Source organism: Oncorhynchus masou, chromosome 25 (assembly GCF_036934945.1).
Source record: "Oncorhynchus masou masou isolate Uvic2021 chromosome 25, UVic_Omas_1.1, whole genome shotgun sequence".
Taxonomy (NCBI): domain Eukaryota; kingdom Metazoa; phylum Chordata; class Actinopteri; order Salmoniformes; family Salmonidae; genus Oncorhynchus; species Oncorhynchus masou.
The window spans coordinates 42,038,328-42,065,861 of record NC_088236.1 but is presented as its reverse complement, the minus strand read 5'-3'; the positions used below and the strand labels follow the sequence as shown (position 1 = coordinate 42,065,861).

Here is a 27,534-nt window from a genome sequence, read left to right as displayed (position 1 = left end):
GAAGAATAGATTCAAGCAAAGGGTCCAGGCCAAATGGCAAAAGAGGTATTGTAGCCGGTGGACCTATTCGGCTAGCCGGAAGATGGGCCTAGCTCGAGGCTAACTCAAGGCTAACTGGTGCTTGCCTTGGGACAGAGACGTTAGCCAGGAGTAGCCACTCGGATTTCAGCTAGCTCGCTGCGATGACCCAGTGTAAAGGTTCAGAGCTTGCGGTAGGAAACCGGAGAGGTGGTAGAGAAAAAGCAGTCCGATATGCTCTGGGTTGATATCTCAAAGTGCTGACTGGCAGGTATTGACCAAGCTGAGACTGGCTGTTGTCCCTGTTAACGGTGAAGACTGCTAGCAGTGGCTAACTGACTACTAGCTAGTAGCTAGTTAGCTGGCTAGCTTCTGATGGGAGTTCTGATTCTAAAGTATAAAAATAGCAGATCCGTAACCACATTGGGTGAGGCGGATTGCAGGAGAGTATATTCAGTCCGTAGATGGAAAGTGATGGAAAGTGAGATTTAAAATATATACGAGGAAAATTATATTTACACCGGACAAGACAAAACACACGTCCGACTGCTACGCCATTTTGGATCATCCTTGAGATGTTTCTTCAACTTGATTGGAGTCCACCTGTGGTAAATTCATTTGATTGGACATGGAAAGGCACACACCTTTCTATGTAAGGTCCCACAGTTGACAATGCGTGTCAGAGAAAAAAAACAAGCCATGAGGTTGAAGGAATTGTCCGTACAGCTCCGAGACAGGATTGCGTCGAGGCACAGTTCTGGGGAAGGGTACCAAAAAATGTCGGCGGGATTGAAGGTCCCAAAGAACACAGTGGCCTCCATCATTCTTAAATGGAAGAGGTTTGGAACCACCAAGACTGCCTATAATTGGCTGCCAAGCTGAGCAGTCAGGGGAGAAGTGCCTTGGCCCGGTAGGTGACCAAAAACCCAATGGTCACTCTGACAGAGCTCCAGAGTTCCTCTGTGGAGATGGTAGAACTTTCCAGAAGGACAACCATCTCTGCAGCACTCCACCAATCAGGGCTTTATAAGAGTGGCCAGATGGAAGCCACTCCTCAGTTAAAGGCACATGACAGCCCGTTTTGAGTTTGCCGAAAGGCACCTAAAGGACTCTGACCATGAGAAAAACAAGATTCTCTGGTCTGATGAAACCAAGATTGAACTCTTTGGCCTGAATGCCCAGTGTCACATCTGGAGGAAACTATTCCTACGGTGAAAAGCATGGTGTTGGCAGCATCATGCTGTGGGGGATGTATTTCAGCGGCAGGGACTGGGACACTAGTCAGAATCGAGGGAGAGATGAACGGAGTAAACCTGCTCCAGAGCACTCAGGACCTCCGACTGGGGCGAAGGTTAACCTTCCACCAGCAGAATGACCAAGTCTCTGAATGACCCAGCCAGAGCCCGGACTTGAACCCGATTGAACATCTCTGGCGAGACCTGAGCTTGAGAGGATCTTGGGAGTAGAATGGGCGCATCTTCCCAACTACAAGTGTGCCAAGCTTGTCGCATCATACCCAAGAACATATGAGGCTGTAATCGCTGCTTCCACAAACTACTGAGTAAAGGGTCTGAATACTTATGTGAATGTGATATTTCAGTTAAATTTATTCTTTATAAATTTGCAAACAATTCTTTACCTGTTTTTGCTTTTTTATTATGAGGTATTATGTGTAGATTGATGAGGGGAAAAAACTATTTAAACAATTTTAGAATAAGGCTGTAATAAAGTTTTGGGGTCTGAAAACCTTTCGAATGCGCTGTACAGTCGTGGCCAAAAGTTTTGAGACTGACACAAATATTAATTTTCACAAAGTATGCTGCCTCAGTTTGTATGATGGCAGTTTGCATATACTCCAGAATGTTATGAACAGTGATCAGATGAATTGCAATTAATTGCCAAGTCCCTCTTTGCCATGCAAATGAACTGATTCCCCAAAAACTTTTCCACTGCATTTCAGCCCTGCCACAAAAGGACCAGCTGTCATCATGTCAGAGATTCTCTTGTTAACACAGGTGTGAGTGTTGACGAGGACAAGGTTGGAGATCACTCTGTCCTGCTGATTGAGTTTGAATAACAGACTGGAAGCTTCAAAAGGATTGTGGTGCTTGGAATCATTGTTCGTCCTCTGTCAACCATGGTTACCTGCAAGGAAGCACGTGCTTTGCTCAAAAAGGGCTTTACGGGCAAGGATATTGCTGCCAGTAAGATTGCACCTAAATCAACCATTTATCGGATCATCAAGAACTTCGAGGAGAGCGGTTCAATTGTTGTGAAGATGGCTTCAGGGCGCCCAAGAAAGTCCAGCAAGCGCCAGGACCGTCTCCTAAAGTTGATTCAGCTGCGGGATCGGGCACCACCAGTACAGAGCTTGCTCAGGAATGGCACCAGCTAGGTGTGAGTGCATCTGCCCGCACAGTTAGGCAAAGACTTGGAGGATGGCCTGGTGTCAAGAAGGGCAGCAAAGAAGCCACTACTCTCCAGGAAAAACAGACTGATATTCTGCAAAAGGTACAGGGATTGGACTGCTGAGGACTGGGGTAAAGTCATTTTCTCTGATGAATCCCCTTTCCGATTGTTTGGGGCATCCGGAATAAAGCTTGTCCGGAGAAGACAAGGTGAGCGCTACCATCAGTCCTGTGTCATGCCAACAGTAAAGCATCCTGAAACCATTCATGTGTGGGGTTGCTTCTCAGCCAAGGGAGTGGGGACACTCACAATTTTGTCTAAGAACACAGCCATGAATAAAGAATGGAATCAACACATCCTCCGAGAGCAACTTCTCCCAACCATCCAGGAACAGTTTGGTGACGAACAATGACTTTTCCAGAATGATGGAGCACCTTGCCATAAGGCAAAAGTGATAACTAAGTGGCTCGGGGAACAAAACATCGATATTTTGGGTCCATGGCCAGGAAACTCCCCAGACCTTAATCCCATTGAGAACTTGTGGTCAATCCTCAAGAGGCGGGTAGAAAAACAAAAACCCACAAATTCTGACAAACTCAAAGCGTTTCAGGAGTAAAAATGTAACAAGTCACATAAGTTGCATGGACTCACTCTATGTGCAGTAATAGTGTTTAAACATCAGTTTTGAATGACTTCTTAATCTCTGTACCCCACACATACAATTATTTGTAAGGTCCCCCAGTCGAGCAGTGAATTTCAAACACAGATTCAGCCAGAAAGACCAGGGAGGTTTTCCAATGCCTGGCAAAAAAAGGGCACCAATTGGAAGATAATTTTAGATTTTTTAAAATATTTTTTTAAGCAAAGCTAACATTGAATGTCCCTTGGAGCATGGTGAAGTTATTAACTACGCTTTGGATGGTGTATCAATAGACCCAGTCACTACAAAGAAGAATTTTGAAAATAATAATAGTCTAATGTTGCAGAACCCAGGTGTGGACAGTTCTTAGCAACTTACCCAGAAAGACTCACATCTGTAATTGCTGCCAAAGGTGCTTCTACAAAGTATTGAATCGGGGTTGGAATACTTATCTAATCAATATATATTAGTGTTATTTATCTTTTTTTATTTTATTTTATTTTATTACAAATGTTAGAATTTTTCTTACATTTTGACAGAGTATTTTGTTTAAATCATTGACAAAAAATGATAATTACATCCAATTTGTCTTGTTAAGCAAATTTGTACTCCTGAACACATTTAGACTTGCTATAACAAAGGGGTTGAATACTTATTGACTCAAGACATTTCAGCTTTTCATTTTGTATTAATTTGTAAATATTTAGAAAAACATAATTCCACTTTGACATTATGGGGTATTGTGTGTGTGTGTGTGTGTGTGTGTAGACCAGTGACCAAAAATCAAATTTTTATCCATTTTGAAATCAGGCTGTAACAACAAAATGTGGAAAAAGTCAAGGGGTGTAAATTATTTAATGTTACAATTATGCTAATTAGAATTCTTGGGCATTAATGGTCAGGACAGTATAAAAAATATACAGCCAGTGGAAAAAAATGACTTTTGCCCATAAAACTAGAAAATAGTGATACATTTGGCTGAAACATTTCAAGCAGGGGGAACCTAAATGGGCATGTATTGAGTGAGTTGGGTCACTCTAATTTGTTTCTGTTTGGAGAATTTCAAGGTTTTACAATTGCCCTTGGTCTCCCATTCTCCCGATGTACAGTCCGTACTGGGCCTATTAATTGAATTGTTGATGGAATTAAATGTTATTCTTAGCTTCTTGACTTGTGAGTTACAAAATCATCTGACCAAAACTTTGTCAGTTACCATCTTTTTTTTGCGGAATAGGCCTAATAGAGAAATACAAAAAAGGCTACAAAAATTACTGAAAAGTTTACTAAGAAGGAGAATTGATTTGGATTTGTTGTAGCTGAAGAGATTGGTGACTGTTTATCAGGCATGAGAGATGTCAGTCAGTCAGTCAGTCAGTCAGTGTGGATGAGCCTCAGGGCCTGGCCAGGCCTGAGCAGAGAACTAGCGTCCGCCTCTATAAAAGGCCTGTCGTCAGTAATGGATTCTCCCTTTGAGCACCTGTCTTGCTGAGGAGCGAGCGGGCCGCCGGAGAGACATGGCAGCCTTTTGAGCCTACCTGACACCCCTGAATTTAATAAGCCCAACTGATAAAGAAGGGGAAATGTGTGTTGCTGAGGCACCCTAATGAAATATGATTGGATGCGGATGGGTTTTCTTGACATGTTTAATCACGCCTAATCCTCACTCCTCTGTTGAATTTAAAAGGGCCGTGCAGGTCTGCACTATTCAAAGTGTATTTTGGTGTCATCTCTCTGAAGGTCTTTTGGAGAGACAGGTCTTTGTGTGCACTGCTCTTAGTAGTGGTTCTGGGTTGATCGACAGTTTAACCTGACTAGAAGAGATAGTCTTCCTCCATGGCCAGCCAAAGTCGGCTTTCTTCCTCTTTTCCTGCATGAGTAAAAGGGTAATTTTACTTAGTGACGGTTACCAAACAGTACGAGGCTAACTGTCTTTTACTTGTCTGTGCTAACACACTAAACAGGAGAACGTTTCTCTCCTCTCTAAACTGCACTCGATGTGTTCAGGCACTCCTCGAAATGAGTTTGTCGATCACCTCTCCAATTAGCAGGCTTAAAGAGCTCTGGAAATGACAAGCCTTTTACAGAAGCCTCTTAGGCCATCTAACCAGCCGTCTTCTGCGGGAAACAAATACTATTCAATGGTGATATTTTCCTCATTAATGGATTTATTCATTTATGCATGGGGGATCGTTAGATTCTCTGTCATCGGACTTAAAAAGTGTCCTTTTGTTTCTTATTTTGGCGTGTAGAACAATCCATCAAGTCAAATGCTTTTGAAGTTTTAGACAATGCTGGGTTTTCCTCACCGCACAAATTCAAATACCAAACCTCTTACTATTCTGCCATGAACTGAAACTCTGGTCAGCTTCCATAGGATTTAGAGCTAGAAAAACATATAACTGGTCAACTTTTGGCCATTGCAGATGTCTTGGTAACACTTCATTTTACAGTACTCTTTCCACACTGTCTGATATTATCGGAAAATTATATTTTATTTTACATATATTTTACTAAATTCTTATTTTCAATGACGTCCTATGAACAGTGGGTTAACTGCCTGTTCAGGGGCAGAACGACAGATTTGTACCTTTCAGCTCGGGGATTCGAACTTGCAACCTTTCTGTTACTAGTCCAACGCTCTAACCACTAGGCTACCCTGCCACAAATAAGTAATACATTGGTTAGCCCATTACTGTATAATTAACATGTAGGCCTACCATACGTTTTCAGACTTCAAAACCATTTCTACACAATGTTCTCAGTTTAGCGGAGCCTAAAGGAGACAATTTACAGAGAATGCTACACAATTTTTGTGAAAATGTTTTATTTGTCTAAAAACATGCATTTTCCTTGAACTGTGTACTCAGTCTAGGCTGTAGGTATACCATATCAGCTCGCACAGACATTCTCTACACAATGTTCTCACCTTAGGAAGCCTTATAAAGACTCTTTAGAGTTGTGAACATTACACTATTTTTAAGAAAATAGATTATTTGTAGATTATAGCCTAATATCCAGGTAAATATCTGGTAATATACACTACTGTTCAAAAATTTGGGGTCACTTAGAAATGTCTTTTTTTTAAAAGAAAAGCCCCAAAAATTGTCCATTAAATTAACATCAAATTGATCAGAAATACAGTGTAGACATTGTAATATTGTAAATTACTATTGTAGCTGGAAATGGCAGATTTTTAAGCGTTATCCCATTATCAGCAACCATCACTCCTGTATTCCATTGGCACATTGTTAGCTAATCCAAGTTTATCATTTTAAAAGGCTAATTGGTAATTAGAAAACCCTTTTGTAATTATGTTAGCACAGCTGACAACTGTTCTGAGCATCTACATTTGTGGGTTTGATTACAGGCTCAAAATGGCCAGAAACAAAGTCCTTTCTTCTGAAACTCGTCCGTCTGTTCTTGTTTGGAGAAATGAAGGCTATTCCATATGAGAAATTGCCAAGAAAGTGAAGATCTCGTACAAAGTTGTGTACTACTCCCTTCACAGAACAAAGCAAACTGGCTGTAACCAGAATAGAAAGAGTGGGAGGCCCCGGTGCACAACTGAGCAAGAGGACAAGTACATTATTCGATCTAATTTGAGAAAGACGCCTCACAAGTCCTCAACTGGCAGCTTCATTAAATAGTACCCGCAAAACACCAGTCTCAACATCAACAGTGAAGAGGCGACTCCGGGATGATGGCATTCTAAGCAGAATAGCAAAGAAAAAGCCATATCTTAGACTGGCCAATAAAAAGAAAAGATTAAGATGGGCAAAATAACACAGACACTGGACAGAGGAATATTGTAAAAAAAAAAGTGTTGTGTACAGACGAATCTAAGTTTGAGGTTTTCGGATCACAAAGAAGAACATTCGTGAGAAACAGATTTTTTTTTTATGCTGTAGGAGTGCTTGACACCATCTGTCAAGCATGGTAGGGGCAGTGTGATGGTCTGGGGGTGCTTTGGTGGTGGTAAAGTGGGAGATTTGTACAGTATAAACAGGGTCTTCGAGGAGGAAGGCTATCACTCCATTTTGCAACGCCATGCCATACCCTGTGGACGGCGCTTAAATTGGAGCCAATTTCCTCCTACAACAGGACAATGACCCAAAGCACAGCTCCAAACTATGCAATAACTATTTAGGGATGAAGCAGTCAGCTGGTATTCTGTCTATAATGGAGTGGTCAGCACAGTCACTGGATCTCAACCCTATTGAGCTGTTGTGGGAGCAGCTTGACCATATGGTATGTAAGAAGTTCCCATCAAGCCAATCCAACTTGTTGGAGGTGCTTCAGGAAGCATGGGGTGAAATCTCTCTCAGATCACCTCAACAAATTGACAACTAGAATGCCAAAGGTCTGCAAGGCTGTAATTGCTGCAAATGGAGGATTCTTTGACGAAAGTAAAATTTGAAGGACACAATTATTATTTAAATTAAAAATCATTAATTATAACCTTGTCAACATCTTGACTATATTTCCTATTCATTTTGCAACTCATTTCTTGTATGTTTTCATGGAAATCGAGGACATTTTGAACGGTAGAGTACGTAAAATAAACTACCACTGAGTATTAAGACTTTTGTTTTTTTTATTGAAAACAATGGATGTGTACTTACTACTTAGTGTATTTTGTAACCTGTAACCTCCATTGCCACATCTTTCTTGTCTCTCTAAGGCGTTGTTGCTCAGTTCATGCAATGTCATACAGTCTTCCGTTGAATCCAACTGATTTGGCTTGTTTCAATGAGAGAGTTTCTCAGTCACCATCTCATTCTCATGTTTGAGTGGAGTCATGAAAAGAGTTGAAGCCCTCCCAAACACTGTGCTCTCCCTGTCAGTCTGGGACGGTGTTTCCCGCCCACTCGCCAACTGAGCCAGAGCGCTGCCTGGGATTAATAATTCAGGCTGGGTAGAGCAGGCGATAAGCACTTCTATTTTGTTCTGGGGATGCTGCTGATGTTTGAACAGATTTGACAAATAAAGAGGGGGCTTTTCTCCTCTCATGCTCCCCTTCTTCCCCCTTTCTTCCCCCACCTCCCTCTCTCTCTCTCCCCCTCTCTCCAGTACTTGCAGTGGGAAGTCCAAAAGAGGCCGATTTCAACTGTGTCTCATTCTTATCCCGCTGCTCTTATACAGAGATACCCAAAGACCTCAAGTCAAAGCCCTCTGTAAGCTTTCCTTATCCTTCAAAGATCAAGGTCAATGTCTAACACAGGCACACTCTGCAGCTCAGCAATTCTGTTTGTCAAGCGCGTGTCGGATGCAAAGAGGTGTCTGCTCTTTTCCAAGGTTAATTCACTGGAAAGGTTGCGTACAGCAAGCCTATTGGGCCATCCAGTGGAGAGCACTGTAGGTTGTAGGTTAACCACCGCCTCAAGGTGAAATAGAAGGGGAGAGAAGGCTAAGCACATTACTTTGGCATGGTGGTAGACTGAACAGTGCTGAATTTGTCATTGTCCTTTCCTCTCTGCTGTCTCTTCCTTTAGGTGACATTGGGGAAAGTGCTGAAAACCATTGTGGTGATGAGAAGCCTGTTCATAGACCGGACCATCGTGAGAGGATTCAACGAGAACGTGTATTCTGAGGATGGCAAGGTATTGCTTTGAATGGGAGGTTTTTGCCCAAACAACTGGATTAAGTAGTACTGCATGTGATAGTGAGGTGCAACCCTCTCTCCATTGCAAAAATACATACAAGTACAGTATTTTTTTTACTTGACATAAGAGGCTTCATACTAGGAATACAGTGCCTTCTGAAAGTATCAGACCCCTGGATGAAATAAAAACAATTATTCAGCAATCTACACACAATATCCTATAATAACAAAGCGAAAACAGGTTTGTAGACATTTTTGCAAATTTCTAAAAAAAAAATAAAAAAAAAAGGAACAAAAATAACTTATTTGCGCAAGTATTCAGACCCTTTGCTATGAGACTCGAAATTGAGCTGAGCTGCATCTTGTTTCCATTGATCATCCTTGAGATGTTTCTACAACTTGATTGGAGTCCACCTCTGGTAAATGCAATTGATTTGACATGATTTGGAAAGGCACACACCTGTTTATATAAGATCCCACAGTTGACAGTTAATTTCAGAGCAAAGACCAAGCCATGAAGTCGAAGGAATTGTCCGTATAGCTCCTAGACAGGAATGTGTCGAGGCACAGATCTGCGGAAGGGTACCAAAAAAGGTCTGCAGCACTGAAGGTCCCCAGGAACACCTCCATCATTCTTAAATGGAAGAAGTTTGGAACCACCAAGACTCTTCCTAGAGCTGGCCGCCCAGCCAAACTAAGCAATCGGGGAAGAAGGGCCTTGGTCAGGGAGGTGACCAAGAAGCCGATGGTCACTCTGACAGAGCTCTAGAGTTCCTCTGTGACGATGGGAGAATCTTCCAGAAGGATAACCACCTCTGCAGCACTCTACCAATCAAGCCTTTATTGTGGAGTAGCCAGATGGAAGCCACTTCTCAGTAAAACGTACATGACAGCCCGCTTGGAGTTTGTCAAAATACACCTAAAGACCATGAGAAACAAGATTCTCTGGTCTGATGAAACCAAGATGAAACTTTTTGGCCTGAATGCCAAGAGTCACGTCGAGAGGAAACCTGGCACAATCCCTACGGTGAAGCGTGGCGGCAGCATCATGCTGTGGGGATGTTTTTCAGAAGCAGGGACTGTGAGAATAGTAAGAATCAAGGCAAAGATGAACGGAGCAAAAATACAGAGAGAGATCCATGATGAAACCTGCTCCAGAGTGCTCAAGACCTCGGACTGGGACAAAGGTTTACCTTCCAACAGGACAACGACCCTAAGCACACAGCCAAGACAACGCAGGAGTGGCTTTGGGACAAATTTCTGAATGTCCTTGAGTGGCCCAGCCAAAGCCCAGACTTGAACCGAATCAAACATCTCTGAAGAGACCTGAAAATAGCTGTGCGGCAACGCTCCCCATCCAAACGAACAGAGCTTGAGAGGATCTGCAGAGAAGAATGAGAGAAACTCTCCAAATACAGGTGTGCCAAGCTTGTAGTGTCATACTCAAGAAGACTTGATGCTGTAATCGCACTGATGCTGTAATCACACTAAGTACTGAGTAAAGGGTCTGAATACTTATGTACATGTTATGTTTCAGTTTTATTTATAAATTAGCAAACATTTCTACAAACAAGTTTTTGCTTTGTCATCATGGGGTATTGTGTGTAGATTGAGGGGGAGTGGGGAGATTTAATAAATTTTAGAATAAGGCTGTAACGTAACAAAATGTGGAAAAAGTCAAGGGTTCTGAATACTTTCCGAATGCACTGTATATTATCTGTACACATCCAAGGAGAGTTCAGTCCTCTTGAGAGTTTCCTGGGTACCATGAATGGGTCTCTCTGGGCTATGTTTTCAAAGTGACCTCATATAGCCTCCTATCGAACGGTTTTGTTAGAGGGCTGACGGTTTCCAGCTGCTAACGTAAGAGTATGCAATCCAGGGTCTGGACCTACAATCCTCATTGTCAGTTTTCTGTTGGCACTGTTGAATCATTTAGATGTGACGGCTTCCTTTATCACTCTCTCACATGAAAAGCTTGTAAAGGATGGGAGACATTGGCTTTCCTCTATCATTTCCCGTCTGTCAGATTCTACATTAGTCCCTCGTTCATTTTGAATATGGCTCTGTGTTGGTGTTTCGCCCTCACTCCCGGGACTCTTTGAACTGACATGAATATGAGAAGGCCATCAAAGCCACAGAGAACTAGCACTGTTAATTAAGCCAATGAATGGGAGACTTTTGAACCTCCTGCTACAACAGTGTTGTCTGATGTACTCAATTGTGTGTGTGTGTGTGTGTGTTCATGCATGTGTGTTTACAATCAAGCTCTTACATATACTGCCACAACTAACCAGGTACTTTATAGAGATAATCTGCTCCTTGGAAAATGTTTTGTCGTCCAGACATTCCCAAAGTGCCACCTAGGATGACTTAGACACAACAGCAGCAGCCAGGGTTTAGTTTAGGGTGTCTTGCCTCGTCTGCTCCATCCCTCTGGGTCCACCATCCCCATTTCTGCCATTTTCTCCACTAATTATCATATTGTAAGAAGCAGCAGGAGCCGCAAGCTTAGCCTCCTAGCGTACAGAAAGAGAGAGGAAAAAGGAGAAGGAAAACTGCACTATCAAAGGAGGGCTTCAAAGACTATCTAAGGCATCTCTTGGGTAATTTGCGATCCTGTATCCTTCCCCCTTCAAAGGGTCTCTGTGTGTCGGGAGTGGGTAGAGGGACAGAGGGGGATCGAATCCGATTTCTCTAATAAATGCTGACACCAGGCCTGTTTGATATTAGATTCAGGGGAGCGTTTTGATTTGTTAACGCCTTTGAAAGTGTTTGGACAACCTTCACACAATCTCCTGCCCACCTCTCCTCATTTACTGTAGGACCATGCAAGCCAGAGGACAGTAGGGCGGCAAGAAGAGAGGAATCATTTGAACGAAAAATATAGACCTGATCAAAACCCCAGAATGCAATGCTAATGAATGGTATCACGAATACCAAGAGAAAGTTGTTGGCGTTGTCAGTCTTGATGATGACGAGGACAACATGTTTACTCCAATCCCATTGTTCTGAACTCACCAAAGGAACACTTGGTGTGATTTGCATCATATACAACTGAAGAAAATAATATGTAATGGTTTGAAAATGAATAATGGCAATCATTTCTCCTTTTCTCTCCTCAGCTGGATATCTGGTCGAAGTCAAACTATCAAGTATTTCAAAAGGTGAGACCTTATCTTTGTGTTCACCCCATACTGAGGTGGAATGCACACTTGGTAGGCGCCTGAGGAATTCATGAATAGTCACGTCGGTCTCCATATTGTGGTCCAGTCGGTCTCTCTCTCGTTGGGCCACCTGTCCCTGTGTGTTGTTTTCTGTCACTATTCAAGCCCTGTCATACCAAAATATACTCGGTTTCCTGTTGGATTTCATTTTAAACTGAAACCACTTTGCATCATAATCAGTTCTGGCAAGCATACGGAGGTTATGAGTCGTCTTCACTCCCCTCCCTCATCAAATCTCAACAGGCAGGGGCATGGCAGCCTAAGGGCAGCCAACCGCCACACACACACACACACACCAGTGACGGCGATGAAGCCAACATGAATAGAAAGAGAGCACACAAATGTGTCTTTCATAGAGAATTCTCAATTGTATGTTTATTTCTATTATCTTCTTACTTTTAACGTTCGAACAGCTTTACTATTGCAGATAGATTGTGGCTTCCATCAATGTAATTGTCTGCATAATTTCCAATCCCCCATATATTTTTGGGTAAATAGATACAGTACCAGTCAAAGGTTTGGACACCTACTCTTTTGGCCACCTACACCTACTTTTCTTTTGTAATAATAGAGAAGACATAAAAACTATGAAATTACACACGTGGAATCATGTCGTAACCAAAAAAGTGTTAAACAAATGTTAGATTCTTCAAAGTAGCCACCCTTTGCCTTGATGACAGCTTTGCACACTCTTGGCATTCTGTCAACCAGCTTCACCTGGAATACTTTTCCAACAGTCTTGAAGGGGTTCCCACATATGCTGAGCACTTGTTGGCTACTTTTCCTTCACTCTGCGGTCCAACTCATCCCAAACCATCTCAATTGGGTTGAGGTCAGGTGATTGTGAAGTCCAAGTAATTTGATGCAGCACTCCATCACTCTCCTTCTTGGTCAAATAGCCATTACACAGCCTGGAGGTGTGTTGGGTCATTGTCCTGTTGAAAAACAAATGATAGTCCCCCTAAGCACAAACCAGATGGGATGGCGTATCAGTGCAGAATGCTGTGGTACCCTTGCTGGTTAAGTGTGCCTTGAATTCCAAATAAATCACTAACAGTGTCACCAGCAAAGCACCCCCACAACATCACACCACCTCCTCCATGCTACATGGTGGGAACCATACATGCGGCAAACATCAGTTTTCCTACTCTGCATCTCACAAAGACACGGCTGTTGGAACCAAAAGTCTGAAATTTGGACTCATCAGACCAAAGACATATTTCCACGATCTAATGTCCATTGCTCGTGTTTCTTGGCCCAAGCAAGTCTCTTCTTCTTATTGGTGTCCTTTAGTAATGGTTTCTTTGCAGCAATTCAACCATGAAGGCCTGATTCACAAAATCTCCTCTGAACAGTTGATGTTGAGATGTGTCTTTTACTTGAACTCTGTGAAGCATTTATTTGGGCTGGTAACTATAATGAACTTATCCTCTGCAGCAGAGGTAACTTTGGGTATTCCTTTCCTGTGGCGGTCGTCGTGAGAGACAGTTTCATCATAGCACTTGATGGTTTTTGCAACTGCACTTTAAGAAACTTTCAAAGTTTTTGAAATGTTCTGCATTTACTGACCTTCATGTCTTAAAGTAATGATGGACCGTTGTTTCTTTTGCTTATTTGAGCTGTTCTTGACAAAATATGGATTTGTTTTTTTAGGGCTATCTTCTGTATTACCACCCCTACACAACTGATTGGCTCAAGTGCATTAAGAAGGAAAGAAATTTTACAAATTAACGTTTAACAAGGCACACCTCATGAAGCTGGGTATGAGAATGCCAAGAGTGTGAAAAGCTGTCATCAAGGCAAAGGTTGGCTACTTTAAAGAATCAGTACCAGTCAAAATTTGACACACCTACTCATTCCAGGGTTTTCCTTTACTTTTTTACGAATGGACAACAACTCTTAGGCTTCTACTTCCAGCTTATACATACTATTTGCATTTTACGGACACAGTATAGTTTTACAATTGTTATTGTTTGTTTGTTTTTAGTTCCGTCCTTCAATTCCACTCAACCCCTCCCATCTGTCTCTGAACACCATCCAGTATTTTCATAGATTTTACATATTGTAAATTAAAGATACAACAAATTCTATGACTATTTGTTATATTATTAATCGATTGACTATGACTTTAAGTCACCCAGCAGTGCTATTTGCAAAGTTGGCTCCAGGTAAATGTTGCAATTCTTGAACCTGCGACCAAAAACAATCTACATATGTACCAAAACAGTACCAAAACAAATGATCTAATAATTCTGTCTCTTTGCAGCAAAATCTGCCGAGCTGGGATGGTTGTATCCCCCATATATACAACATTCTATTGGTTGCAAGAATTTTGTGTAATAATTTAGTCCAATCAAACTTTATTTGTCACGTGTAGACTTGCTTACTTACAAGCCCTTAACCAACAGTGCAGTTCAAGAAGAAGAAATATTTGCCAAGTAAGCTAAAATAAAAAGTAATAACAAAAAGTAACACAATAAGAATAACGAGGCAATATACAGGGGTGCACCGGTACCGAGTCGGTGTACAGGCTAGTTGAGGTAATCTGTACATAACAGCGAGTAACAGCAGTGCACAAAAGGGAGGGGGGGGGTCAATGTAAATTGTCCGGTGGTGATTAAATGAATTCTTCAGCAGTCTTATGGTTTGGGGGTAGATGCTGTTGAGGAGCCTTTTGAGGAGCCTTTTGGTCCTAGACCTCGGGAACCACTTGCCGTGCGGTAGCAGAAGATGGTCTGTAACTTGGGTAACTCGAGTCTCTGACAATTTATGGGCTTTCCTATGACACCGCTTATTATATTGGTCCTGGATGGCAGGAAGCTTGGCCCCAGTGATGTACTGGGTTGTTCGCACTACCCTCTGTAGCGTCTTACGGTCAGATGCCGAGAAGTTGCCATACCTGGTGAGGCAACCGGTCAGGATGCTCTCTGGTGCAGCGGTAGAACCGTTTGAGGATCTGGGGACCCATGCCAAATCTTGAAAAAATGTGTTGTCGTGCCCTCTTCACGACTGTCTTGGTATGTTTGGACTATGATAGTTTGGTGATGTGGACACCAAGGAACTTAAAACTCTCTATCCGCTCCACTACAGCCCTGTTGATGTTAATGGGGGCCTGTTCGGCCTGCCTTTTCCTGTAGTCCACGATTAGCTCTTTAGTCTTGCTCACATTAAGGGAGAGGTTGTTGTCCTGACACCACACTGCCAGTTCTCTGACCTCCTCCCTATAGGCCGTCTCATCCTTGTCGGTGACACTGTTGTGTCGTCAGCAAACTTAATGATGGTGTTGGAGTCGTGTTTGGCCACGCAGTCGTGGATGAACAGGGAATGCAGAAGGGGACTAAGTACACACCCCTGAGGGTTCCCAGAGTCTTTAGCTTAGTGATGAGCTTCGTGGGCACTATGGTGTTGAATGCTGAGCTGTAGTCATTGATCAATATTCTCACATAGGTGTTCCTTTTGTTCAGTGAGAGAGGGCAGTGTGGAGTGCGATTGAGATTGCATCATTTGTGGATCTGTTGGGGCGGTATGCGAATTGGAGTGGGTCTAGAGTGTCCGGGAGGATGCTGTTAATGTGAGCCATGACTAGCCTTTCAAAGCACTTCATGGCTACCGACGTGAGTGCCACGGGGCAGTAATCATTTAGGCAGGTTACCTTCGCTTCCTTGGGTTCATGGACTATAGTGGTCTGGGTTTCCCTTTGTAGTCTCTAATAGTTTTCAAGCCCTGCCACATCTGATGAGCATCAGAGCCGGTGTAGTAGGATTCAATCTTAATCCTGTATTGACGCTTTGCTTGTTTGACGGTTCGTCTGAGAGCATAACGGGATTTCTTCTAAGAATCCTGATTAGTCTCCCGCTCCTTGAAAGCGGCAGCTCTAGCCTTTAGCTCGATGCGGATGTTTCCTGTAATCCATGGCTTCTGGTTGGGATATGTGGGGATGATGACATCGATGCACTTATTGATGAAACCGATGACTGAGGAGGTGTAATTCCTCAATGCTGTTGGATGAATCCCGGGAACATATTCCAGTCTGTGCTAGCAAAAAAGTCCTGTCGTGTAGCATCCGCTTCATCTGACCACTTCCTTATTGAGCTAGTCACTGGTACTTCCTGCTTTAGTTTTTGGTTGTAAGCAGGAATCCGGAGGATAGAATTATGGTCATATTTGCCAAATGGAGTGCGGGGGAGAGCTTTGTATGCATCTCTGTGTGTGGAATAAAGGTGATGTAGGATTTTCTTTTCTGGTTGCACATGGCTTGGATCTGGGCCTGTTCCAGTGAAAGCAGGATATCCTTCTCGTCAGACTCGTTAAAGGAAAAAGTTTATTCCAGTCAGCGGTGAGTAATCGCTTTTCTGATGTCCAGAAGTTATTTTCGGTCATAAGAGATGGTTACAGCAACATTATGTTTTTATGAAAGTTACGCAAAAAAAAAATGGCACAATTGGTTGGGAGAATGTAAAACGTCATTTATGTTCTTCAGCGCCATAACAATTATCCAGCGTTGTTTTGTGTGTCAGTTCATAAACAATGTGCTGAAAATCTCTAACCAACTATTTTGCAATCTATATGGCACATCTGTCAATTTTGGGGTCCTTAAATTCAACTTTTATACGTCTTTATTTAAATATCATGCAATAAAATGCAAATTAATTACTTAAAAATCATACAATGTGATTTTCTGGATTTTTGTTTTAGATTCCGTCTCTCACAGTTTAAGTGTACCTATGATTGTAAAAATTACAGGCCTCTGCATGCTTTGTAAGTAGGAAAACCTGCAAAATCGGCAGTGTATCTGTATACACTTTATACAGTGGGACAAAAAGTATTTAGTCAGCCACCAATTGTGCAAGTTCTCCCACTTAAAAAGATGAGACAGAGGTCAAACGTTTTCTGTAAGTATTCACAAGGTTTTCACACACTGTTGCTGGTATTTTGGCCCATTCCTCCATGCAGATCTCCTCTAGAGCAGTGGTGTTTTGGGGCTGTTGCTGGGCAACACGGACTTTCAACTCCCTCCAAAGATTTTCTATGGGGTTGAGATCTGGAGACTGGCGAGGCCACTCCAGGACCTTGAAATGCTTCTTACGAAGCCACTCCTTCGTTGCCCGGGCGGTGTGTTTGGGATCATTGTCATGCTGAAAGACCCAGCCACGTTTCATCTTCAATGCCCTTGCTGATGGAAGGAGGTTTTCAACTCAAAATATCACGATACATGGCCCCATTTACTCTTTCCTATACACGGATCAGTCGTCCTGGTCCCTTTGCAGACAAACAGCCCCAAAGCATGATGTTTCCACCTCCATGCTTCACAGTAGGTATGGTGTTCTTTGGATGCAACTCAGCATTCTTTGTCCTCCAAACACGACGAGTTGAGTTTTTATCAAAAGGTTCTATTTTGGTTTCATCTGACCATATGACATTCTCCCAATCTTCTTCTGGATCATCCAAATGCTCTCTAGCAAACTTCAGACGGATCTGGACATGTACTGGCTTAAGCAGGGGGACACGTCTGGCACTGCAGGATTTGAGTCCCTGGCGGCGTAGTGTGTTACTGATGGTAGGCTTTGTTACCTTTGTCCCAGCAGGTCATTCACTAGGTCCCCCCGTGTGATTCTGGGAATTTTGCTCACCGTTCTTGTGATCATTTTGACCCCACGGGGTGAGATCTTGCGTGGAGCCACAGATCGAGGGAGATTATCAGTGGTCTTGTATGTCTTCCATTTCCTAATAATTGCTCCCACAGTTGATTTCTTCAAACCAAGCTGCTTACCTATTGCAGATTCAGTCATCCCAGCCTGGTGCAGGTCTACAATTTTGTTTCTGGTGTCCTTTGACAGCTCTTTGATCTTGGCCTTAGTGGAGTTTGGAGTGTGACTGTTTGAGGTTGTGGACAGGTGTCTTTTATACTGATAACAAGTTCAAACAGGTGCCATTAATACAGGTAACGAGTGGAGGGCAGAGGAGCCTCTTAAAGAAGAAGTTACAGGTCTGTGAGAGCCAGAAATCTTGCTTGTTTGTAGGTGACCAAATACTTATTTTCCACCATAATTTACAAATAAATTCATTAAAAATCCTACAATGTGATTTTCTGGGGGTTTTTCTTCTCATTTTGTCTGTCATAGTTAGTGTACCTATGATGAAAATTACAGGCCTCATCTTTTTAAGTGGGAGAACTTGCACAATTGGTGGCTGACTAAATACTTTTTTTGCCCCACTGTATATATAAAATCAACATTTTTGTTTTTATCAATTACTATATTTGAGTTTAACCATAATATTTGTTGTAATATATTCTGTCTTTTCTGTTGGATTAACCTTTCTAGCGGAACCCCTCGACAACATTCCGCTGAAAAGGCAGGGCGCGAAATTCAAAAATATTTTTTTGCAATATGTAACTTTCACACATTAACAAGTCCAATACAGCAAATGAAAGATAAACGTCTTGTTAATCTACCCACCGTGTCCGATTTCAAAAATGCTTTACAGCTAAAGCACAACATATGATTATGTTAGGTCAGAGTCAAGTCACAAAAACACACAGCCATTTTCTAGCCAAAGATAGGAGTCACAAAAAGCAGAAGTATAGATAAAATGAATCACTAACCTTTGATGATCTTCATCAGATGACACTCATAGAACATCATGTTACACAATACATGTATGTTTTGTTCGATAATGTGCATATTTATATCCAAAAATCTCAGTTTACATTGGCGCGTTACGTGCAGTAATGTTTTGATTCCAAAACATCCGGTGATTTTGCAGATATACTCATAATAAACATTGATAAAAGATGCAAGTGTTATTCACAGAATTAAAGATAGACTTAACCTCTATTAAACCACTGTGTCAGATTTTTTTTTTACTTTCGGGAAAAAGAATCATCTGAGACCGGCGCTCAAAACCCAAAACAGCCAGAGGAATACCCGCCATTTTGGCGTCAACAGAAGCTAGAAAAAACACTAAATATTCACTTACCTTTGATTTTCTTTAGAAGGCACTCCCAGGAATCCCAGTTCGACAATAAATGACTGATTTGTTCCATACATTTCCATAAAGCCCATCATTTAGCCACTTGTTGTTAGCTTGTTCATCCCAGTAATCCATCTTCGTGAGACGCGAGCACTTCCTCCGGACAAAAACTCGAAAAGTTCCATTACAGTCCGTAGAAACAAGTCAAATGATGTATGCAATCAATCTTTACGATGTTTTGAACATAAATCATCAATAAGGTTCCAACCGGAGAATTTCTTTGTCTGAAGAAATGCATTGGAACGACAGAAAACTCTGTTGGGAGCGCGCGTCATCAGACCGAGGCTCTCTGCCAGACCACTCACTCAGAGCTATTATGAGCCCCTTCTTTATAGTAGAATCCTCAAACCAGTTTCTAATGAAGTGCATCCTCATTCATATTTCACTGAGATTTCAATAGGTACTGTTTTGAAAATCAATTTCTCACTTCCTGTTTGGATTCTTTCTCAGGTTTTTGCCTGCCATATGAGTTCTGTTATACTCACAGACATCATTTAAACAGTTTTATAAGCTTCTGAGTGTTTTCTATCCAATACTAATATTAATATGCATATATTAGCCTCTGGGACAGAGTAGGAGGCAGTTCAGTCTGTGCACGCTATTCATCCAAAAGTGAAAATGCTGCCCCCCTATCCCAAAAAGGTTGAAGTTGCAACTAACTTTCAATGGCTTGTTTTAAAAATAGCTATATTTTGGAGATGCTTTCATTTTTAAATAACCGAAAGTGAGAGGTTGTAATCTGAATAAAAGGGAAAAGGTCATTCTTGAACATGAGATGAGATATTCTTACTAATCTTCTAGAGAACCAGTTCGGATTTAAGTATAACTTTTGAATGACTAAAGCTTTTAGTGAGAGGTCTAATGGTTTAATATTTAATCATTTCTGCCCTCCGAATTCATATTCATGATATAAATAGGCCCGTTTAATTTTGTCTGGCTTGCCGTTCCAAATAAAATGTAACCTTCTTTGCTCAAATAATTTAAAAAACAAGTTGCTAGGTGTATGCAAGGTCATAAGCAAATAGGTAAACTGGGATATGACTAAATAGTTAATCAGGGTGATTTTCCCACAAATAGACAGGTATTTTCCATTCCACGGTAGCAAGATCTAATCTATTTTTGCTAACTTTCCATTAAAATGTATTGTAATGGGAGAATTTCTTTCTTTTAGGATATAAATACAGAGTATGTCCACTTCACCGTCAGACCATTTTATTGGTAAACTACAGTATGTTTATTTCTTGATCTCATCCTAATGCAAACAGACCCGGTCTGATGGGGAGGGAGGGAGGAGCAGGGCTCCTCTCAGCTTCCCCTCCCATCTTTCATTGCACTGGCAAGGTCTGACTTGTGACCGAAGCCTCTTTGTTACCTGTCCAGTCATATACCTTACATCTTCTTTGGGAGAACTTTCCCCCCCGGTTTTGATATGTTTTCCTTGTACTGCCTGCCTTGTGCTAGTAATAGCCAAACACTCGTCATGCGTCTCCAGATGATCAAAATGCAATAGCAATGGACATATTGACTGGACACAGCAACAATTGTCAGAATAACTTGGTTCATCCAAGTTACATAATAAATGGGCGCATATAATTGCGTGTGGGATGAATATTAGATTTTGGTCAAAATATTAAGAATAATTAGACGCCTAGTCACTGCCAAGTGAATGTGTAGGAGGGAGAGATTGGTACAGTATATTCTATGATTAGGATTGCTCCAGAATTGCTCCCTGCGCTGGTCTAGCAGACTTCTATTAGTTATTTAGAAAGTCGAGTAATGATTGCTCAGGCCTTGAAAACATGTTTCACTTGACAGCTTTTATTGATTAAGTTATGTAGTACTCACTTGCTCATAAAATCATATTGAATTGAAAAAGAACTGGCAGACTTAATGTGATTGTTTTGTCTCAGGCTTAGCAGAGGGAATTGGAATGTTTACAAATATTCAGCGACAATGTGATTTTACATTTTACAAGCACTGTTTTTTTTCTCTAAGGTTACAGATCATGCCACTACTGCTCTGCTGCACTACCAACTCCCCCAGATGCCCGACGTGGTGGTACGTTCCTTCATGGTGAGCACATTCACAAAGCAAACCCTCTACATAACCCACTCCCACCCCGTGACTGAGCTCCACTACTTGATAATCTACTCTCTGGTCCCATATCTTCACCATATGCACATAGCCGATGGATTGCACTCGCATTGCTATCTTTAGGCATCTTATCACACCTACAGTACTGTTAGTGCCTGCTTTTGATTGAAAGCTCTGTAACACATTTTTGAGGAAGGGGTTAAATACTGTCAGGCTATTACTGGATACAGTACCTTGCAAAAGTATTCATCCCCCTTGGTGTTTTTCCTATTTTGTTACGTAACAACCTGTAATTTACATTTATTTTTATTTGGATTTCATGTAATGGACATACATAAAATAGTCCAAATTTGTGAAGTGAAATTAAATAAATAACTTGTTTCAAAAAAATTCTAAAAAAGAAAAAACAGAAAAGTGGTACGTGCATATGTATTCACCCCCTTTGCTATGAAGTCCCTAAATATGATCTGGTGCAACCAATTACCTTCAGAAGTCACATAATTAGTTAAATAAAATCCACCTGTGTGCAATCTAAGTGTCACATGATCTGTCACATGATCTCAGTATATATACACACACCTGTTCTCAAAGGCCCCAGAGTCTGCAACATCACTAAGCTAGGGGCACCACTATGCAAGCGGCACCATCAAGACCAAGGAGCTCTCCAAACAGGTCAGGGACAACATTGTGGAGAAGTACAGATCAGGGTTGGGTTATAAAAAAAATATCCAAAACTTTGAACATCCCACAGAGCGCCATTAAATGGAAATAATATGGCACCACAACAAACCTGCCAAGAGAGGCCCGCCCACCAAAACTCACGGACCAGGCAAGGAGGGCATTAATCATAGAGGCAACAAAGAGACCAAAGATAACCCTGAAGGAGCTGCACAGCGGAGATTGGAGTATCTGTCCATAGGACCACTTTAAGCCGTACACTCCACCGAACTGGGCTTTACGGATGATTGTCCAGATAAAAGCCATTGCTTAAACAAATAAATTAGCAAACACGTTTGGTGTTCACTAAAAGACATGTGGGAGACTCCCCAAACGTTTGAAGAAGGTACTCTGGTCAGATGAGACTAAAATTGAGCTTTTTGGCCATCAAGGAAAACGCTATGTCTGGCGCAAACCCAACACCTCATCACACCAGAGACCACCATCCCCACAGTGAAGCGTGGTGGCAGCATCATGCTGTGGGGATGTTTTTCATCGGCAGGGGCTGGGAAACTGGTCAGAATTGAAGGAATGATGGCTGGCGCTAAATACATGGAAATTCTTGAGGGAAACCTGTTTCAGTCTTCCAGAGATTTGAGTCTGGGACTGAGGTTCACCTTCCAGCAGGACAATGACCCCAAGCATACTGCTAAAGCAACACTCGTGTGGTTTAAGGGGAAACATTTAAATGTCTTGGAATGGCCTAGTCAAAGCCCAGACCTCAATCCAATTGAGAATCTGTGGTATGGCTTAAAGATTGCTGTACATCAGCGAAAATAAAGGAGGACCAAGGCACTCTTCATATAATTTATTAAAATGCTTTTATTAGTATGGCATGTTCAATAGAAACAAAAAAAAATTTAATCGACGCGTTTCGGCTGCATGGCCTTCGTCGGGGAGTACAAAAAAAAGAGGAATTACAAGGTCCTCTTTTTAACAGCTTATCAATTAGCCCTAATTGGAAGAGGGAGTGGTTACACAATTGATTGGACACACCTAGTAAGCAATACTATACACATTGAAATACTGTAGCTATGTTATCATAAAAATGCAACTCCAAACTAGAAGTATCAGAACACTAAAAGGTAGTTCTAACCTTAAATATGACTGGGAAAATTGTCAAGAATAAGAAAGCTAAATATACCATAGTACACTAGAACACAGCAAAACATGAACAACAACAGTCTAACCATAGCTGAGGGCAATAGAGCAAAATGTCCACTAGATGACAGCAAATGGACCCATCACGACCCTACAGGAAGGGTGAGAAATCCATATCTTCATTTAAACCAGGGTATTTAGTGGCCTGTAGTTTGTAAATCCATATTTTCATTTAAACCAGGGTATTTAGTGGCCTGTAGTTTGTAAATCCATATCTCCATTTAAACCAGGGTATTTAGTGGCCTGTAGTTTGTAAATCCATATCTCCATTTAAACCAGGGTATTTAGTGGCCTGTAGTTTGTAAATCCATATCTTCATTTAAACCAGGGTATTTAGTGGCCTGTAGTTTGTAAATCCATATCTTCATTTAAACCAGGGTATTTAGTGGCCTGTAGTTTGTAAATCCATATCTCCATTTAAACCAGGGTACTTAGTGGCCTGTAGTTTGTAAATCCAAAAACTTTCCCTTTGGTTTAACTGTTTAAGACGGTCCCCTTTTCTAATAGAGGCTGGAATATGATCAATACCCATAGCTTGTAGGGGGGCAGGGTTGCCATGGTGTAGGGACTTGTAATGCCTTGCCATGGGGTAGTCTTCATTACCTACCCGTATGGCGTACTTGTGTTCCACTAAGCGGTCTTGAAGGCGTCTCTTTGTCCTTCCAATGTAGAACACCTTGCACTGTGGACATTCCAATCTATAGATGACATGAGTGGTTTTAGAGTTAATGGAATGCTTGACGTAATACTCCATTTTGGAAGCTGTGTCAACAAAATACTTCTTCTGTACAATATTACTGCAATGGTTACATTTAAAAGAGCCCTTTTCTGTTATTTTGTCTTATTTCTTGTTTGTTTCAGAATATATTGCATCTTCAAAGTGGTAAGCATGTTGTGTCAATCAAATGATACAAACCCCCCAAAATCCATTTTAATTCCAGGTTGTAAGGCAACAAAATAGGAAAAATGCCAATGGGGGGTGAATACTTTCGCAAGCCACTGTAATTAGTGGTTGTGAGTCGGGCAAAGTTCCCCTGTCCCGCTGAAGCTTGTAACCAGTCTCCACATGTACAGTCCTATGGAGGAAGTACCTCAGGAAGCGTACTGTACTATAGACTTGTCATTGTTACTTTGTGATGTGTCAGGTACTATTGGAGGTTTTTACTCCTTACTTCTTGGAGTGCGGGCAAGATTATGCATTAGTGTCTTGATGTTGGCTGTGACGGTCATGGAATTTTGGATGACAGTAATTGGTCAGCCAAATGACCGCAGTCCCCGTTATAACTGTTAGAATAGAAAGAAGAAAAAAATTAAATATATATATATATATATATATATATATATATATATATATATATATATATATATATATATATATATATATATATATACAGTTGAAGTCAGAAGTTGGCCAGTCCTCTTCTGGCTGTGCCGGGTGAAGATTATAACAGAACATGGCCAAGATGTTCAAATGTTCATAGATGACCAACATGGTCAAATAATAATAATAATCATGTGATAATCATCCCAACCGTGACGCATGTTGTGGCGGGTGCTTTGCTGCAGGAGGGACTGGTGCACTTCACAAAATAGATTGACATGAGGAAAGAAAAATTATGTGGATATATTGAAGCAACATTTCAAGACATCAGTCAGGAAGTTAAAGCTTGGTCTCAAATGGCTCTTCCAAATGGACAATGACCACAAGCATACTTCCAAAGTGGTTGCAAAATGGCCTAAGCACAACAAAGTCAAGGTATTGGACTGGCCATCACAAAGCCCTGACCTCAATCCCATAGAAAATGTGTGGGCAGAACTGAAGAAGCCTGTGCGAAAAAGAAGGCCAACAAACCTGACTCAATTACACCAGCTCTGTCAGAAGGAATGGGCCAAAATTCACCCAACTTATTGTGGGAAGCTTGTGAAAGGCTACCCGAAACGTTTGACCCAAGTTAAACAATTTGAAGGCAATGCTACCAAATACTAATTGAGTGTATGTAAGCTGCTGACCCACTGGGAATGTGATGAAAGAAATAAAAGCTGAAATAAATCATTCTCTCTGCTATTATTCTGACATGTCACATTCTTAAAATAAATTGGTGATCCTAACTGACCTAAAACAGGGAATTTTTACTAGGATTAAATGTCAGGAATTGTGAAAAACTGAGTTGAAATGTATTTGGCTAAGGTGTATGTAAACTTCCAACTTCAACTATATATATAATAAGATTTTAAAAATTCACACATTTCCTCCTCTGCCCCACTCCTGACAGCATGTGCTGCTGCAGGGAGGGGGGCTTTGCTAGGCAACCAAAGACTGGTTTGCTACAACACCTTGCTTGTTTCAGCAAGGTGAAACAAAGTTTCATCATGTTGTAAAAACTTCATGTTACCGCAGAACAGACTCAACTGCACTAATGCCTGGCTATCCTGTCTTCAGTCATCTGTTTGTTCCACACGAAAAGAATGACAGGTATTTTCATGGCAGTCTTCATCTATAACCACCAGTTATGCAGTAATTGTGCCCGCCCTACTTGATGTTTTTAAATAGCCCGACTGTCCACTCTGCAGACCTGTGCTCTTAGTGCTGAGGTGAGGGAGATTAATTAGCCACTCCGGTGTTGGAGACCTATTCTGATCTGGCCTGGCCGGGGTGTGGTGGCTGGGTCCAATCAGACAGATCAACGGCTCGGCTTCAAGGGCAAAACCCGGGCGCCTCCATTACAAGCCTGTCCTCGTTTCCAACGTGACTCTGTCTAGAAAGACATTAGCACAATGTCTGCAATCAATCCTGTTTAAAGGAACAGTTGGCCTCGGCCCCGTCTTAAGTAGCCTCTAAGCAATAACACAAATATGGCTTCTTTGCACCTGTTTTGCAGTTGCTATTCCATAGGCTTTGCAAATGCATTACTCTCTACTTACCTTTAACCGTAGTGTTCGCGTTGCAGCGCTAACATGAGATTGTTGTAATGGGTCTTTTCTCATGCCGCCCAATGAGGGTGGTGATCATTACGCTGGCCGGTGATGAATCGAGGAGCAGGTTTTTAATCCTGCAGATGGATGGTGCCAGTGAATAGGTTTGACAGGTGTGTGACTGTGTGAGGGAGGTCTGGCAGTGTTGCTGGCTGGGGCCGACTGATGGGCTGGGAGAGAGAAGGGGGCCCGGGGATGTGGAGAGACTCCACTCACACCCCTGGGTGGATCGACCACAATCCCCACATTGGTGCTCTGTGTCTCTGTCCTCCTCGCTCTCTCTCTCTTTCTCTCTCACCATGTCAGCTCATATGTTCATCAAAATAGCCCAACATTTTATGTTTTACTAGAATCAGTCTATTGGTGAGTCCTTCTGAGAAATATATCACTGTCTTCCTGCCTGAATTTCCCTTTTCTTTTCTCCTTGTCAGACCTGGCTAAGAAGCTACATCAAGCTGTTCCAGACCCCGTGTCAGCGTTGTGGGAAGTTTCTGCAGGAGGGTCTTCCCCCGACCTGGAGAGACTTTCGCACCCTGGAGGCCTTCCACGACACGTGTAGGCAATGAGGAATCAGCGGGGGGGAGGTTCAATTGGAAACTGTTCTGACACCCCATCTAATAAGACTTCACCTGCTCTTCAACCTCTGCCTACACTGTTCATGTAGGATTCAACACTGTTGTTTATGGACTGTATATCACTGCCTTATAGTCCTCCTCCTGGTTGAATGGGCATCAGGAAGCCAACTGGGTTGGAATGGGAGGAAGAAAGGATCTAATCAAATATGCCAAGACTGCCACTATTGGCTCTTCCTCCCTCATTTACACATAGGGCTGAGGCAGTAGTGGCAGTCTCGGTGGTTTGATTTGAATTTTGTTGTTGTCCGCCCACTGTGTAGGATGATGTCATATTAATGCGTCTACTCACGTTTAACCCAATCTCACACTTTAACCCAATCTCACAGCTGTCCAAATGTTTGCCATATAATAAATTGTTCAGTGCTCCTGCTCCAGCCCCCTGGTTGTGCGTAACCTTTTTATTTAGGTACTGCACAACCAGAACTTCTCCAAATAATAATAAAAATAAGTTATTTTTCAGCAAAGTTAGAGCGAACACATGTATGGCCCAAATATTGTGCAGTTTGTTTGGCATTGTGTTGTATCCCTTTTGTACAGGAGCTGAGTTTAATATTTCATGAACCATGCTGGATATGTGGAGGAAAAAGGTTTTTTTTTTGTGAGGTGGGAGTTAAAAAGGCAAGTGAAGGGAATTGCTCATTTTGTAGAATTAGGTGACACTTTACACTTTCAAAATAATCTGTGGTCTTTTTTGATAACCATTGTCTAAATAAAGTACAACATTTTGTTTAATAGTAGCCATCAGTGTCATCTTATTTTAAGCTTTTGAGGGATGGAGGAAAAGGTTTTCCCAATTCAAAACGCAACCAAATATATGAATACTTTTGAACATCGCGAGTCTTGTTCATCAACTTTTAGATAGACATTACCCATGCATTTCATCATTCGTGGGACTCTTTGTGACTCTGAACAGCAGTTTTTGTCAAGGATCCTTGGCTCATTGTCAAAGAGCATACAGTCAAATGCAGTGTACATTTCTTTGACTACACGCAATACTGACATTCTGAACCAAGGTATTTTAAGTCG

The 27,534-nt window shown here is 41.8% G+C and overlaps 1 protein-coding gene across 1 annotated transcript in view; it reads left to right on the top strand.

Moving 5' to 3' along the window:
- The window catches only part of LOC135514375 (mediator of RNA polymerase II transcription subunit 27-like), a 94,204-nt gene extending 66,964 nt beyond the window's left edge, over positions 1 to 27,240 (top strand). Inside the window, exons 5-8 of the mRNA XM_064937817.1 lie at positions 8,560 to 8,667; positions 11,795 to 11,836; positions 20,924 to 21,001; positions 26,305 to 27,240. Of these exons, the coding sequence (XP_064793889.1) occupies positions 8,560 to 8,667; positions 11,795 to 11,836; positions 20,924 to 21,001; positions 26,305 to 26,439 (363 nt within the window). The 3' untranslated portion in view covers positions 26,440 to 27,240. The remainder of the gene's footprint in view (positions 1 to 8,559; positions 8,668 to 11,794; positions 11,837 to 20,923; positions 21,002 to 26,304) is intronic.
- Positions 27,241 to 27,534: the final 294 nt, after the last annotated feature.